Source organism: Culex quinquefasciatus, chromosome 2, assembly GCF_015732765.1.
Source record: "Culex quinquefasciatus strain JHB chromosome 2, VPISU_Cqui_1.0_pri_paternal, whole genome shotgun sequence".
Taxonomy (NCBI): Eukaryota; Metazoa; Arthropoda; class Insecta; order Diptera; family Culicidae; genus Culex; species Culex quinquefasciatus.
Genome location: NC_051862.1, coordinates 176,455,917 through 176,471,399, shown reverse-complemented (window position 1 = coordinate 176,471,399; position 15,483 = coordinate 176,455,917). Strand labels below are relative to the sequence as shown.

The 15,483-nt window shown below is 38.6% G+C and overlaps 1 protein-coding gene across 1 annotated transcript; it reads left to right on the top strand.

Annotated features, from left to right (window-relative positions):
• The first annotated feature begins 356 nt into the window (after positions 1-356).
• Positions 357-5,293, top strand: LOC6033216 (protein arginine N-methyltransferase 5). Its single transcript, XM_001843641.2, has 2 exons — positions 357-1,817; positions 4,703-5,293. Exons 1-2 carry the CDS (start codon positions 473-475, stop codon positions 5,233-5,235), a joined length of 1,878 nt encoding a protein of 625 aa, XP_001843693.2. The 5' UTR covers positions 357-472; the 3' UTR covers positions 5,236-5,293.
• The last annotated feature ends 10,190 nt before the right edge of the window (positions 5,294-15,483 follow it).

Sequence of the window (15,483 nt, the reverse complement as noted above, 5' to 3'; positions counted from 1 at the left end):
ATTTAAGAATTTAAGAATTTAAGAATTTAAGAATTTAAGAATTTAAGAATTTAAGAATTTAAGAATTTAAGAATTTAAGAATTTAAGAATTTAAGAATTTAAGAATTTAAGAATTTAAGAATTTAAGAATTTAAGAATTTAAGAATTTAAGAATTTAAGAATTTAAGAATTTAAGAATTTAAGAATTTAAGAATTCAAGAATTTAAGAACTTAAGAGTTTAAGAATTCAAGTATTTTTTTTTTAATTTTAAACATCCTGAATGGATTCTGAAAAAATCCGGCCACACTGCCAAACTGCTCGAAAAAGTGTAAACAAAGCTGCTCGAAAAACTCGCACCAAGCGCCGAAGAGCTTTGACAGCAGCCACAACACGCAGAAAAGAGTCCTCGTCGCGCACGTGAAGCTCACTCCAGAAAACCGTTTTCGTTCCGGATCGCTCCCCCAGAATCGTATCGTAATCGCCGCGCGTAAAATGACTGAGAACTCGAAGGCGCCGACGGTGTGCGTGTCGCTCTACCTGGACACGGTGTACGAGCTGGAGACCGCCATCGAGGAGGCGGCCCGGTCCAACTTTCAGTCGATTACGATTCCGATGGTGCACCGGCGGTTCGAGCGGGAGTTTGTGGAGGAACCGCTCAAGACGGCGCACCAGTGCTTCACGCGGTCCGACTTGCTGCTGACTTCCGGCCAGTGGTTGAACCGGGTTATTTGCCGGTTGAGCAACAATGTGGACTGCGATTCGGCGGACGGGGACGTGCGGAAGCAGGGGGAAGCGACGATGCGGCAGGAGATTTCCTACGCGGAACATTTGGTCCAGACGGGGTACGTGATGGTGCGGCTGAAGAGTGGGAATTGTGCCAACTTGGCGCGGGTGGTCGGTCACGGGTTGAAGGGGATTCTGCTGGCGGAAGTTCCGATGGTAGATTTGAAGGCGGCGCAGGCCACTTGGCGGGCGGATGTGGAGGAGGACGTGTCGGTTGAGGATCCGTGGAACTGGTGGAACAACTTCCGTTCGTACGTGGATCACGACACGCACGTGAAGGTAGCGTTGGAGTTTACCGCGGACATCCCCAAGAAGGAGGAGATCTATCGATGGCTTGGAGAACCGGTTGACGCGATCGTCATTTCGTCGAGTATTTTTCTGACCAATTCCAACAACTATCCGGTTCTCTCGAAGGCACATCAGGAGCTGTTGGTTCTGTTCCATCGAACCCTCGGTTGTCATTTCATCCTGAAGGCGAATCCGGAAGACAAACGCCTCGTCCACTACTCGGACTACATCAAGTACATCCTGAAAGCCAACTACGTGAAAGACCCAATGACCGGCTACGACGACCTGCTGGAAATCCCGCTCCAGCCTCTGTACGACAACCTGGACAGCTTCACGTACGAAGTTTTTGAAAAAGACCCCGTCAAATACATCCTGTACCAGAATGCCATCGAGCAAGCGTTGCGCGATCGCGTCCCCACCGCAGAACTGGATACGCGAACGTCCATCATCATGGTGGTCGGCGGAGGCCGGGGTCCGCTGGTTCGGGCCACCATCAACGCATCGATCAAGAGCAAACGCAAGGTCAAAGTGTACGTCATCGAGAAGAACCCGAACGCGATCGTTACGCTGAGCGCGTTGATCCGCGAGCTGTGGCGTGATCGTAACGTTGAGCTCATTTCGACCGATATGCGCGAGTTTGAGCCGCCGGAGAAGGCGGACATCCTCGTGTCGGAGCTGCTCGGGTCGTTTGGCGATAACGAGCTGTCGCCCGAGTGTTTGGACGGCGCCCAGAAGCATCTCAAGCCGGACGGGATCAGCATTCCTTGTGAGTTTTGTAACTATCAAGCATTTCTTTATATATTTTTTTTTATGATTCTTCTAAAGTAATCGTTTAGATTGTTGATATAAGTGTTCTAAAATTCTTTAAATTCTTAAAATTTTTGAATTCAATTATATATATTTTTTCTAGCTTATATATTCAAAAATCCTTACGTTTTTGATTTCTAAAAATCAATTCAGAAAGTCCTTTAATTCTAAAATTCTAACACTCTAAAACAGTTAAATTCCAATAATTTCCAACTTTAATTCCGAAATTCTAAGCTTCTCACAAAACGTGTCTTTTTATGTCTAAAAAATTGCCAAAAATACTTGGACGTTTATTTCTGAAGAGTTATAATGGGACCATCCACAAAACACGTGGACACTTTTTTGAAAATCTCAACCCCCCCATCGTGGACAATTTCCATACAAATAAATTCTTTTTGTATGGAGCATGGACAATCTCCAACCAACCCCCCACCCCCACCCCCAAAGTGTCCACGTGGTTTATGGATGGTCCCTAAGTTAGAAAAATAAAAAAAAATAGTGTGTTATGCTCATCAAATTTTGAAATAATAGTATTTGTAAAATTGAGAATTCTTTGAATTTCAACAATAACGTTAAAATCAAAATTGTGACTAGTACAGTATTCCTTAAATTCCAAGAATTCTCATAATACTCAAGAATATAAAGTTTTTATAATTTCTGTTTTTGAACCAGTTTTAAGCAGTATTTTTTATATAAAATATCTAAAATTCTATAATTCAAGGAATCCCTGCTTCAAATTTTTATACAATTTCTAATTTGAAAATTACCAAATTTGGTAAAAACTTACCGGAATTCGTTAAAAACTTACTGGAATTCGTTAAAAACTTACCGAAATTCGTTAAAAACTTACCGGAATTTGTTAAAAACTTACCGGAATTTGTTAAAAACTGACCGAAATTCGTTAAAAACTTACCGAAATTCGTTAAAAACTGACCGGAATTCGTTAAAAACTTACCGAAATTCGTTAAAAACTTACCGAAATTCGTTAAAAACTTACCGAAATTAGCATAGCATAGCATAGCATTGGTGTCTACCCGTAGCTGCTACTTCGTTATTGACCAGGACCCCCAAAAATTGCTCCGTGGACCACAGATGAAAAGTTGGAACCAATCATCACCCCTTCGCAATTTTCAAAGATCCCTATCATGCTGATCAATACCGACGCCGGCCACGACCAGTGGTAAGACACGGGGAAGTGGATGGGAATGTTAGTCCGATACTTGAGTGATGGGACCGCCAAATCGACTGCGTCTCCGACAAAGTATCACATGAGTTTTGAGGGGGTTAGTAGATGGGTATGAGGTCAGGATTCACTGTGGTAGGTGATGCGACCATAAGAAATTTGTTTATCTGTTGAAATTTTTAAAATCTTAGGCAGCCGGCTGCGGAAAGATACATAATTGATTATTTAAAAAGTTTTTTAGTCGAACGCGTGCCAACCGAGCAGTATTGCTATGGGCTGGACTTATCAGTATATTTTTACTGTTTATACGATAATGCGAGTAAATTAAAAAAAAGTTATTCTTCATAAAATGGAAAGTATGATGAGTTAATACTTAAACTGCCCGTTGGAATACATTTTTACAATCAACAAATTTGAACTACAAGAAAAGAGGACACCACGTAACCGATTGTAATGAAATTAAAACAATAACATAAACGAACTAAACCGGCGGCGGTAGATAATATGACCGAGTGTGAAACATAATCGTTGCTTTCCGATCTTCGACGCTAGAAGAACTTAATTATAAACTCAATCCCGTAATTTTTTTACTTCTTACCGTTGGCGTGCCATCCGAGCAACGATGCAAGGGCTTTCAAAACGAAATTAAATTCAACATATACACGACAACGCGAAGCCTTCTATCAAAAAATTCAAGGAACTTCCACTACTTTCTCGCGGATTTTTTAAATAATCTTAAATCTCAAAAACTATATAAAGAGAACAAAAAAAAACTCATCGGCCAACGTACGCGTGAACTAAAAAAATTAAAAAAGAAGAAGAAGAAGACCAATCACCCCATGCACACAAACAGCAACACAAAAGAGATGAAAATAACTCGAAAAAACAGGAATGCGCGTCCTCATAGGCACTGCACTAGATTGATACGATCACCATATTGACGACAAAAAACGCGATGACCCATTCGGAATTCGTTAAAAACTTACCGGAATTTGTTAAAAACTTACCGGAATTTGTTAAAAACTGACCGAAATTCGTTAAAAACTTACCGAAATTCGTTAAAAACTTACCGAAATTCGGTAAAAACTTACCGAAATTAGTTAAAAACTTACCGAAATTCGTTAAAAACTTACCGAAATTCGGTAAAAACTTACCGAATTTCGTTAAAAATTTACCGGAATTCGTTAAAAACTTACCGAAATTCGTTAAAAACTTACCAAATTTCGTTGAAAACTTACCTAAATTCGGTAAAAACTTACCGAAATTCGTTAAAAACTTACCGGAATTCGTTAAAAACTTACCGAAATTTGGTAATGAAGTTCATTATTGTTCAACTTACAAACGAAATTCTGTAAAATATTGTTAATTTTGAGAGATGGTTTACCGATCTAAACTTAACCGATTTTTCAACTACCGAATTCGGTATAAAAAAAATGAAGTGTGAGGGAAAATTGTCATTTTAGTAATTTAGGTTTTCTAGCATTTAGATTTCTTGTTAAAAAAAATCATAAACACATTTCTTATGTTTCTGTTTTTTTTAATTTCGTAAAATTTCAATTTCAAGAGTCTAAAAATTTCCAAAATTCTAAAATATAGGAATTAAGATCATCGACTCAAAAAAGGATCGCAATTCAACTCCCTCCTCTCCCTCCTCCTTCCAGGCAAATCAACCTCATACCTCAACCCGGTTATGACGACCAAGATCTACAACCAGATCCGCTCGCTGGAGAAGAGTCCCCACGCCAAGGACCGCATCGTCACGTCCCGCTACATGGAGGGTTCGTACGTGGCCTACCTGAAGAACGTGTACCACATCGACGCCCCCCAACCGCTGTTTGAATTTGTCCACCCAAACCCAGCGCCCATCATCGACAACAGCCGCTCGGCCTGTCTCACCTTCAAGGCGTCGCTGGACTGCGTGATGCACGGATTCACCGGCTATTTCGACGCGGTCCTGTACAAAGACATCACCATCAGCATCCACCCGTACTCGCACACGCGCGGGCTTGGCTCGTGGTTCTCGATGTTCTTCCCGATGACGGAACCGGTGCAGATTCGGCGCGGGGACGAAATTCGGGTGAACTTTTGGCGCTGCGTCGCGTCGCACAAGGTTTGGTACGAGTGGAACATGACGGCACCGCGGCAGAGTCACATTCACAACGTGCAGGGACGAGGGATGCCGATTTGGAAGTGAGCGGAGAGTGAGAGGGTTAATTGTTGATAAATTAAAATGCTGAATAACATTGAATGGAGTTACACTGAGACCATTTTCAGATATCACCTCCCTGGAAGTACAAATACGAATTTGCAAAAATAGCTTCAAGCAGTTGTTATAACTTTTTAACAGTTTTTATTTAGTTTATAATAGTTTAGAAATTGAATTCCTTCCAATCACTCTCAGTTACTATAATGTTTAAAAGAACACGAGGAATTATTCAGCAAATTTTAAATCATGTATCTCCAATGCGAAATAAAACTGTTAATCTTTTGAAAATCATGAACGTGTTTACAACACAAAAAAAAAGGTTTTACCAAAAGCCAGGGTCCTCGTTGCACAGGCTTGAAGAACTGGTCAAAATTGAGATCCTTCGTTTAGAAGCACATGAGCGGGAAAGAGACGGGAGAGCGAGTTTTGTTGTGTTTGAGTGCCATGTCATTTCTCTTCCTAGGTTCTCTAGTCCGCGCCAAGCTCGATCGATGAAATTCTACCTGTATACTCATCATTTGGCCCATGACAGCGTTTGAGTGATTGCTGTCACCACACTTACTCGCACAAACAAGAGAGAGATAAGAAAAGAGAGAAAGATACAGAGCATGTGTCGTCGAGCCGCCCGGCTGTTTGAGTGTTGAAATGAAATTGAAATTGTTCACGAGGGTTGGGAATGAGATTTCAAAAAAGTGTTTATGGATGGCACCATTAACAATTTAAGCATTTGAATAAATTTTAATTAAAAAAATTGTTTGAGCAGGTTTAAAAAAATGATAGAAAATTAACTTCTTTTAAATTCCTCTAACCTGATATTTTTTCCAAGAAACCCAGGAATTGATTTTGCAGGCCAAGGATTGATACCTAAGAGCATGCAATGGCACTGACCTTGTTGCGTGCTCTTCGGTTGACGTCCACGTAAGGAACATCCTGGAAGGAGCGTAACTAACTACATCCGTAGTTCTGTTAGATCATCCGAATTATCTTGATCAGAACAGTATAGCTCTGGTTCCTTGCGAGTGTCCTATTTTCTTACCTCCACGTTGGCTTGGTTTTCATGATGACCTAGCTGGTGGCCTGTGGAAACGGATCGTAAACCTCTGACCACCGCGGGTCAGAGTCGAGACGGCTAAAAGAAAGGGGCGCGACAATGTGGGAAAGGGAAGTAATTTGTGATTGTAGACGGTATTGTTTCGATTCGCAGTATGTTGAGTCAACTGCTGTGGATGTACCTGAAACATCGCACAACGGGGTTTCTCTTCTCATCATTCTCAGCTACCACCTATCTCCTATTTTTATTTTGCTCTACTGATTCTCACTTCTTCACTGATAGTGAATAATATCCATTATTTGATTTTGATTTTACTAACTTTTGATTCTCTTATCTCTCAAAGCTTTTCCACTCTTTTTTACCAATTGATACTGCTGTAACAAACTTTGTTTTTTTTTTTTTTTTTTTTTTTTTTCTTAAAAAATACTTTTCCTTAATGTACTAGTAATATCAAGTCTATTTGTCATTTGCCTAATCTTTTTTGATTTTATTGCGAATTTATTTATTTGAATAATTCTTTATCTGTCCTATAAATTATCATTACTATAATCTAAGCTTGTTTTGTATCTCTATTTATTAACTATTGTCTAATTTTACATCTAATACATTTAGCCTCTCATTTTTATTCTTTAAAATACGCTCATCATTCTCTTACTATTGATTCTTGATTTTTATAAAATAAATTCTCTTTTATTGTCTATTGTTTTCAATCTTCACCCTTTTCTTCAAACAAGTGAGGTTTGAGCCCTTACTCAATTTATGGAATGATTAAAAGATTAACACAAATATTACTATTGTATTTTTGGTGAACTTTTATAACATGCTTAGGACCAAAATATTATAACAAAACACCGCGACAAAAGAAATAGCAACAGATAAACACGACTAAACACTAGGAAAGATTTCAGGAGAAAACAATACACTGTAAAAAACAATTAGTTTTTGAATTCAAACTAAAAATTAAACAGTTTTTTGCTTTAATGAAAGGCACACCATAGATGGTTAGGCGCTTATACTTACATCAAACCCTACTTAATGTACCACCCCCGGCCGAGTTAAAATGCGTAACCGGAAAAGAAGGTGTGCATGCCTGGCACGAACACTCAAAGCGTGTTCTAGCGTGTTGCTCGTACTGACTCAGAGCAAGGGTGAGATGTAGGTGTAAGGGCAGTGCGTGTTCGTCGGGAACCTGGTGCATAAGATCGGTCAAGGCCCGTTCTTACACTGAAAATTGCGAATTGCGAATTGCGAAGAAACCCAGGAATTGATTTCATGTGTATTTGTTGAATTGGCTTACATTTTTGGAGGGCTTGGTTATGACCATAAAAGCCGTTTGTAACATTGGTTCGTTCATAACTCCCAAAATCCATAATTTATGGGAGACATTGGCTATAATCCTATGAAAAATCATCCAAACTTAAAAAAATAATAATATTGTTTTGGAATCGGGATGATGCTATCCATTGCAATAATAATTACAAGATTTTTTTTTTACAAAAATAGGTATTTTTGCTGTATTTTGAAAATGCAATGTTTCTCAAAAAATACTCAAAGTTATTGTTATTGCAATATCGAAGTTTGTTTTTACAATTACACATATTCTTGAAAATACTCAAAATATTCACAAAACTACGTATTTTGGAAATAATACTTAAAACTTCAGTTTTTTACAATATTGGTATCGAATGATTGGATTTTTCATACATTTCGATAGTAATAACACAAATTTTGAAAAAACTCTTAATTTTCACAAAATTACGTATTTATAAAAAAAATACTTAAAATTTCAGTTTTTACTATATGGGTATCAAATTACCGTCTTTTTTTGTACCAAAACTTATTTTTTTAGTATTTCTTTAAAAAAAAACGTAGTTTTATGAAAACTTGACTGTTTTCAAAAACATGTGCAACTTTTGTAATGTATGAAATAACCCGAACCATATTGTAGAAAACTAATATTTTGAGTTATTTTTTTTCGAAGATACGTGGTTTTGTGGAAAATTTGAGTTTTTTTTTGAATGTGTGTTATAACTTTCGATATGTATGAAAAAAATCTGATAATTTGGGTACATATTGTAGAAAACTGAAATTTTAAGTATTTTTTTGAAAATATGTAGTTTTGTGGATATTTTGAGTATTTCACAAACATATTATTACTATTGAAATGTATGAAAAAATTCAGATCATTGTAAAATACTGAAGTTTTTAGTAGTTTCCCGAAAATACGTAGTTTCAAAAAAATGTGTTATTTCTTTCGAAATGTATGAAAATTTCCGATTATTTGATAACCATATTGTAAAATCCTAAAATTTCGGGTTTTTTTTTTCGAAAATTCGTAGTTTTGTGAAAATTTTGAGTATTTAAAAAAAATGTAATATTGCTTTCGAAATGTATAGAAAAATCCCGATCAATTGATATGCATATTGCAAAAAAATATATTTTTTAAAGCATTTTTTTCAGTTTTCAGTTTTTTTGAAAAATGTTTGTTATAACTTTCGAAATGTATGTGAAAACCTCGCTTATTTGATACCCATATTGCAATAACAATAATTTTGTGTATTTTTTGGAGAAACATTGCATTAGGCCGTTGCAAATATCCCCCCCTCCCTTCAAAATTGGTTCGAAAATCAGGGGCCAAAAAAATATTTTTTTCAAAAAACTTGAAAATTTCAATGGAAATAGAAGTCTAATCAAATGAAAACAATCTGAATTGCCATATTCTGCATTGATAATCATATTTAGAATGTTTGGGCTCGTTTATAAATATTTTGAACTTTTATTGAAATTTAATGTACATCACAGCAAAAACATTTTTTTCTCCCAAAAATAAAATGTTTGTCATTACTTAGAAATTTTGTAAACTTATGATTGCAAAACAACTGGACAGATGTGTAATGCATTTTAAAACACTTTTTACCATTCAAATGTTGAAACCGTGGCCTGTAGTTTCAATTTTTTAAGCACTTTTAGGCAGCTGAACGAATCATAACCGGAGCGTGATTGTACCACCAAAATGGTCAAACATTTTTGTAAAAATGGCGTATATCTCGTGTAGATCAAGAGCTAGAAATTTAGCATCTTGGACAAACTTTCATATAATTTTCTCCTCTACAACACCACACAATGCCGAAGATACCAAAGCCCTAAAACGTCATCCAATAAAGTTAGATTTTGATTGACATCCTGTAAGTTAATAGCTCTAAAAGATAGCTCTCATCAAGTTACTACAACAACCGTGGTAATAACTCCTCGAAGACACCGACTTAAACGACGAGAACCTTAACAATTTACTCCACGAATTTTGCCATTCCGAACACTGTGCAGTGATAAACCGATAAACATTACGAGTGCATGCTTTTTGCTCTCTTTCAAACTTTCGAAAGCTTCCTCTCACGCACCATCGGTTTTATCCTGTTGTTGACAACCTTAACGGCCTACACTTCGCCTTCGTGTGCTTAATTCTCGTGAGCGCAGTATTTCGGTCGTGTATTTTTTGAAAATAATTTCCGTTATGCTAAGGTCCCGTCCTAGGCGTAACGTGCTGACGGAAATACTATCCTGGGATAATGAACGTTCGTAGGACGTTTAGAAGGAAGACGGTAATTCATGTCTAGATTAGATTTTGCTCACGAGTTTCGTTTTAAGTCGAGCAAGTGTTCCATGGAGACGCTTGGTATTTGAAAAACCATTCTTCACTTTTTTATTGCTTCGCAGCGACATTTAAATTCTTTATTGGGGAGGTAGGTATGTAATTCTTATTAAGTCTGACACTCACTAACGTCAAGCTTTCATTCATCAAAACCCCGTCCAAACAATCAACCAACACGGTGCTGCGCCATGACACACATCAGTTTCATTCATTGTTTTGTTTTCATCGCGAAGAGAAACAAACAACAACGTGGTGTGCACGCACTCCCTGTTCAACTTTCGTTGGGTTTGGTCGTCTTTCGAGCTAGCTTAGCGCGTTTTTGACGGTGTTTTGTTAACTTTCGCCGACGGCCATGGCGGCGGCCGCGACGGTGGAGAGTGAGTGGACGGAGCACAGGGCTGAGAATGGAAGGACGTTCTACTGGAACGCGGCCTTGAGGAAAAGTGTGGGAGAAACCGGACGGGTTTCAACCCAAGACGCAGGCGGCGACGGGCATGGAGGTGGAAGACTCCGAAGGAGGAGGAGAGGACGGGGCGAATTTCGTCCCGTGGTCAAGGTTCGCCGCAGGAAGGCTAAGGAGGAGATCAACGTCGGCGATGGCGGCAACGACGGCGATGTGGAGAAACTGCTCAGCAACAACAAGTTCAGCCCGCTAGCGGAGGAGAGCAACAACAACAACAATGCGAACCCAGCAGCAGAAAAAACCATCCCCGTGGTACCAGCAACCGGCAAGTCGGCCGGGGAGAAGAAGCAGCCGCCGCTGGTGGTGAAAGAAATGAGCTTCGCCCGCCTTGCGAAGGTGATGTCGTCGTGTGATGTCCAGCCGGAACACAAACTGACGCGGTACGGCACAAAAATTACGTGCTTCTCGAGCGACGACTTCGACACGGTGCAAGCCCACCTGACGAAGAACAAGGTGCAGTTCTACACGCACGGAAAGCGCAGTGCGAGACCGCACCGGGTAGTAATGCGAGGTCTCCCGAACGTGGAACCGGATTACATCAAGGAGCTGCTCAAGACGGAACATCAGCTGGACGTCTTGGCAGTACACGCCATCAGGCGGAAGCAGCAGCTTCCCGCCATCGATGAGACGCCTTTCATCGTGCTCTTTCCCAAGGGGCACACCAGTCTGAAGGAGTTGAGTAGCAAGGTAAAGAAAGTGGGACCAGTCGTCGTCCGGTGGGTGGCCTACCGGAACAAAGAACCGCACGTGACCCAGTGCAAGAACTGCTTGCAGTTCGGTCACGGAACCAGTAACTGCCATCTCAAGCCAAGGTGCAGCAGCTGTGGGGTGCCCACAGCACGGAAAAGTGCAAAGCAGAAGAAACGCAAGCCAAGAAGTGTGTCAACTGTTCTGGATCCCACGAGGGTCTGGACCGCAGCTGTCCCAAACGTGCGCAGTTCATCCAGTCGAGGCAGCAGGCGTCCAAGCCGAAGCCGCCAGCATGGAAGAAGGACAAACAGACTCCTGCAGGAGCCGTGTTTACCGCGGCGGATTTTCCTCCGCTACCTGGAGCGGTACCGGAAGAGAAACATCCTCGTCCCGCAGGAAGAAGTCAAGGAAATACTGGCGCCGACGCCGGTGCAACCCCGAAGGAGCAACAAGGTGAACGGATGCTATACAGCGAGTCGGAGCTGTGGGCCATTTACCGAGAATACAGAGTTCGCTTGAGGCAGTGCAAGACACCCGAGGAACAGATTGACGTGATCGCACACTTGCTGACACATGGCACGAGAAAATGATCATCTGATTCAGTGACGTTTTTTTTTTTATTATTTATTATTTGTTGTACTTTTGATCCTCGGTCCTAACCTGGTCGTAGCACCTAAAAGGACCTAATAAAAATAAGTTGTGAAGAAAAAAAAAAAAAACGTGGTGTGCACTCGGTTGATCTCGGGATCGGTTTGAATGGTCGTGTCGTAAAGTGAACGTTACACGCCAGAAGGATTTTCCTCTTCCAGTGGAGTTATGCTCTCGCTTGCTCTCAGTTTCTCTCTCGTTGTCTCTGCTATGCTTTTTTTCTCCCGTCTGATGACTTGCTAATGGCTGTTTGCAGAAAGATTCATGCTCGCACGCATGGTGCTTTTTATGAATTTGTTAGCATAGGGTGAGTTGGGTTTTAGGATGAAGCTTTCCTCAATATTTTTACATTATTTTTTTACATGTAGAAAATCACAAAATTTCGTAATACGGAAATTTATTAAATCCGCTAAAAACATGATTTTCAATCACTCCTGAGAGTACTTCATGATACTTCATGATCAAACTGAGTAAGAAACGATTTAAGCTCGAAATTTTGCCATGCGCATAGTGAACTGTCAAACACCGAGTTAATTTACGGGTGCCACGATATCTCGAGATTGGGTGGACCAAATTCGATGAAATTTGGGGGAAGACTCTCAAGACATATCCCGTGTGCATGACGAAACCCGATTTTGAAATTTGGTTTTTTGAATACAAAAATCAAAAACTGAAATTTTTTTATATGAAAACCACAAAAATATTTTTATCTTTTTTTTAAATAAACTTTTTGAAAATCGGCCTTCGTAATGCACACAGAACCGGTTTTGAGCCGATTTGGTCTAGGCAGTGTTGAGATATCATGGCACCCGTTTTTTTAAACTGCTAACTTCAAATAGCTATATTTCGGCAATGATACAACCAAATGTCTTCAAATTTGTTTTGTGATGAAAATGTATATTTCAATGCCCTGAGAACAGATTTTAAAGTGTTTGCTCATACCAACCTTTGACTTTTTTTTTTGCCGATTTACATGTATGTAAGTCCTTAAGACGTTAAATTCTTTTCTTCAGTATCGTTATTCGAGGTGACATTTTTAGGGTCTAAATTTATTTTCTAAAATCTGTTTGTACCGGTAAAGTTTTTTTAAATTTATATTTTATAACATGTACCGGGATAAACCACACAATTTCCTTGTCTATGTACTATTTTTCCTAAAAACAGTGGTGTTTTGCAAAAAGTTGCGAGAAATCATTAAAATATCCATTCAATGATGAATTTGTATTAACCCTCTACCACAAACGCCTTAGGCAAACGAGAGGTCAACCCACTAGTGCCCAATTTTTTCCGAAGATTTTTATTTTTTTGGACGAATTTTCACTGGACAGCCAAAGATAAAATTTGTTTCTGAATTTCATACTTTCTGTGTTTTTGAAACAAAATTCAAAAATATCTTCAAATTTATAAGCATTTCCAAAAGACCATTCCGGGACATTTTGATTTTTTAAGTTCAAAATTAAATTTGTATCAAATTTTGAGAACATTTGTATACGTGAAAAATTTTAAAATAGTTTTGAAAATAATATGTTTAAATTGCCTTCTATCGGATGGGGAAGTAAAACGTCGGTCCATTAGCGTAAAAGAGGTTTTGAGTGACTCACCACACATAACCTTCGGACGCCTAGAAATGAGCAGAAACTTGCAACAGAGACCACAAAAGACCCGGGGGTCGTTAAAGTGGATTGCTTTGCTTCTATGTTTAAATTACAAAATGTACTTTTTGTACTAAGTTTGAATTTGAATGAATTTTCACTGGACAGCAAAAGATAAAACTTGTTTCTAAATTTTATACTTTCTGTGTTTTTGAAACAAAATTCATTTAGTAAGTTTTTTTCCTATCTTTTTCTTACTTTCGGTAACCCCTTAACTACAAGCAACAATTGGATTATGATGTAACACACAGCTGAAAGGAACTCCAAAACTCTGTTATGTATTTCAAAAGAACTTATTGTATATTGATAATTCACCAATTAAACCGAATTGAAATTGAAACAAAATTCAAACATATTTTCAAATTTATAAACGTTTTCAAAAGAACATTTTCCGGGAAATTTTGATTTTTCTAATTCAAAATTCCATTTGTATAAAATTTTGAGCAAATTTATATACGTGAAAAATGTTAAAACAGTTTTGAAAATCATATGTTTAAATTACAAATGTACTTTTTGTACTAGGTTTTACATTATTAACTACGAATTTTCAAACACTAACGCTAATAGAATTTTTTTTCTTTAACCCTTTCAAGCCTGAATTAAAAAAAAAACATTTTTTTGGTTAATGATGGGAAAATGATTAGGCGTTTTGGAAATTATAGGCTAGTTTTGGAAATTTTCATTTTTGGGTTATATATGACCCATTAGGGTGTAATATCAAAATCGATTTTCCAACACAGCATTTTTTCAGTTCCTTTTGGGGTCCTAAACAACTCCCCAAAGTTTGAGAATTATTGGTTCAGTCCTAATGACCCATTAGGGTGTAATATGGTTGTATGGAAAAAAAAATAAAGTTGTTCAAATTTAGTGAGCACAGCAACTTTTTAGTTCCTTTTGGGGTCCTAAACAACTCCCTAAAGTTTGGGAACTATTGGATAAGTCCCCAGTTTGCGCAAAGCGATTCAATTTTCCATATAAATTTGTATGGAGAAAACCATTTTTTTAGATTTCGATATTTTAAAAATCCACATTTCACGCTATATTGAAACCGGATTCATATTCGGATGCTCTGGAAGGTGCTCTACAACTTTCCCCAAGAGAGTATGGTGCTAACTTGTTCCTATGAAAAGATATAGCGTGTTCAAAACTCGTCTAAAACGTGTTTTTTGCTCGAAAAGCACGTTTTAGACGAGTTTTGAGGACGCTGTATCTTCTTTCAGGAGCAAGTTAGCATTATACTCTCTTGGGGAAAGTTGTAGAGCACCTTCCAGAGCATCCGAATATGAATCCGGTTTTGATATAGCATTAAACGTGGATTTTTTTAAATATCACAATTCAAAAAAATGATTTTTCCCATAAAAATTTATATGGAAAATTGAATCGCTTTGCGCAATGTGAGGACTGAACCAATAATTCTCAAACTTTGGGGAGTTGTTTAGGACCCCAAAAGGAACTGAAAAAATGCTGTGCTGGAAAATCGATTTTGATATTACACCCTAATGACCCATCAGGCCTGAATGGGTCAAATCACTTAAGAATGTTCTTAACATAATATTATCCTATGTTTTCTTTAAAAAATATTTTAATGATGAGTGGCAAACCTTTTTTTTGTGTAGAGTGTGGACAATTAAAACTGAAACTTCAAACTATTTTCCTTGAAAGCTTAACTAATTACCTTCCAAATTCGACGTATATAGAATCTTTTTGACCTCCCTGACACGACGTAGGTCATCGTAATGGAATTGTTGATTATTCACATGAAGTACCAAGCGTCTCCTTATTTTGACATTACTAATTTTTCAAAAATAACATTTCCAATGATGTTGCCACCAACAATCCCCACTCTCCCCTAACCCATTCTAATTCGCAAATTGCTCCATCTCTGCACTCTCTGCTCATATCGCATCCTTATCACACCACCAACAAGGAATCGTGTCCTTACTCTCTCTCTTGTCTCTATGCTCCAACTTCGCGCTCCTGGACACCCTCTCGCTGGCCCGGTACTTGGTACTGATCCTTCGGTTGGCCGACTGCTGATGCTGCGTTGAGTCCTCGGCAAGCACCATTCAGTCCAAGATAAACA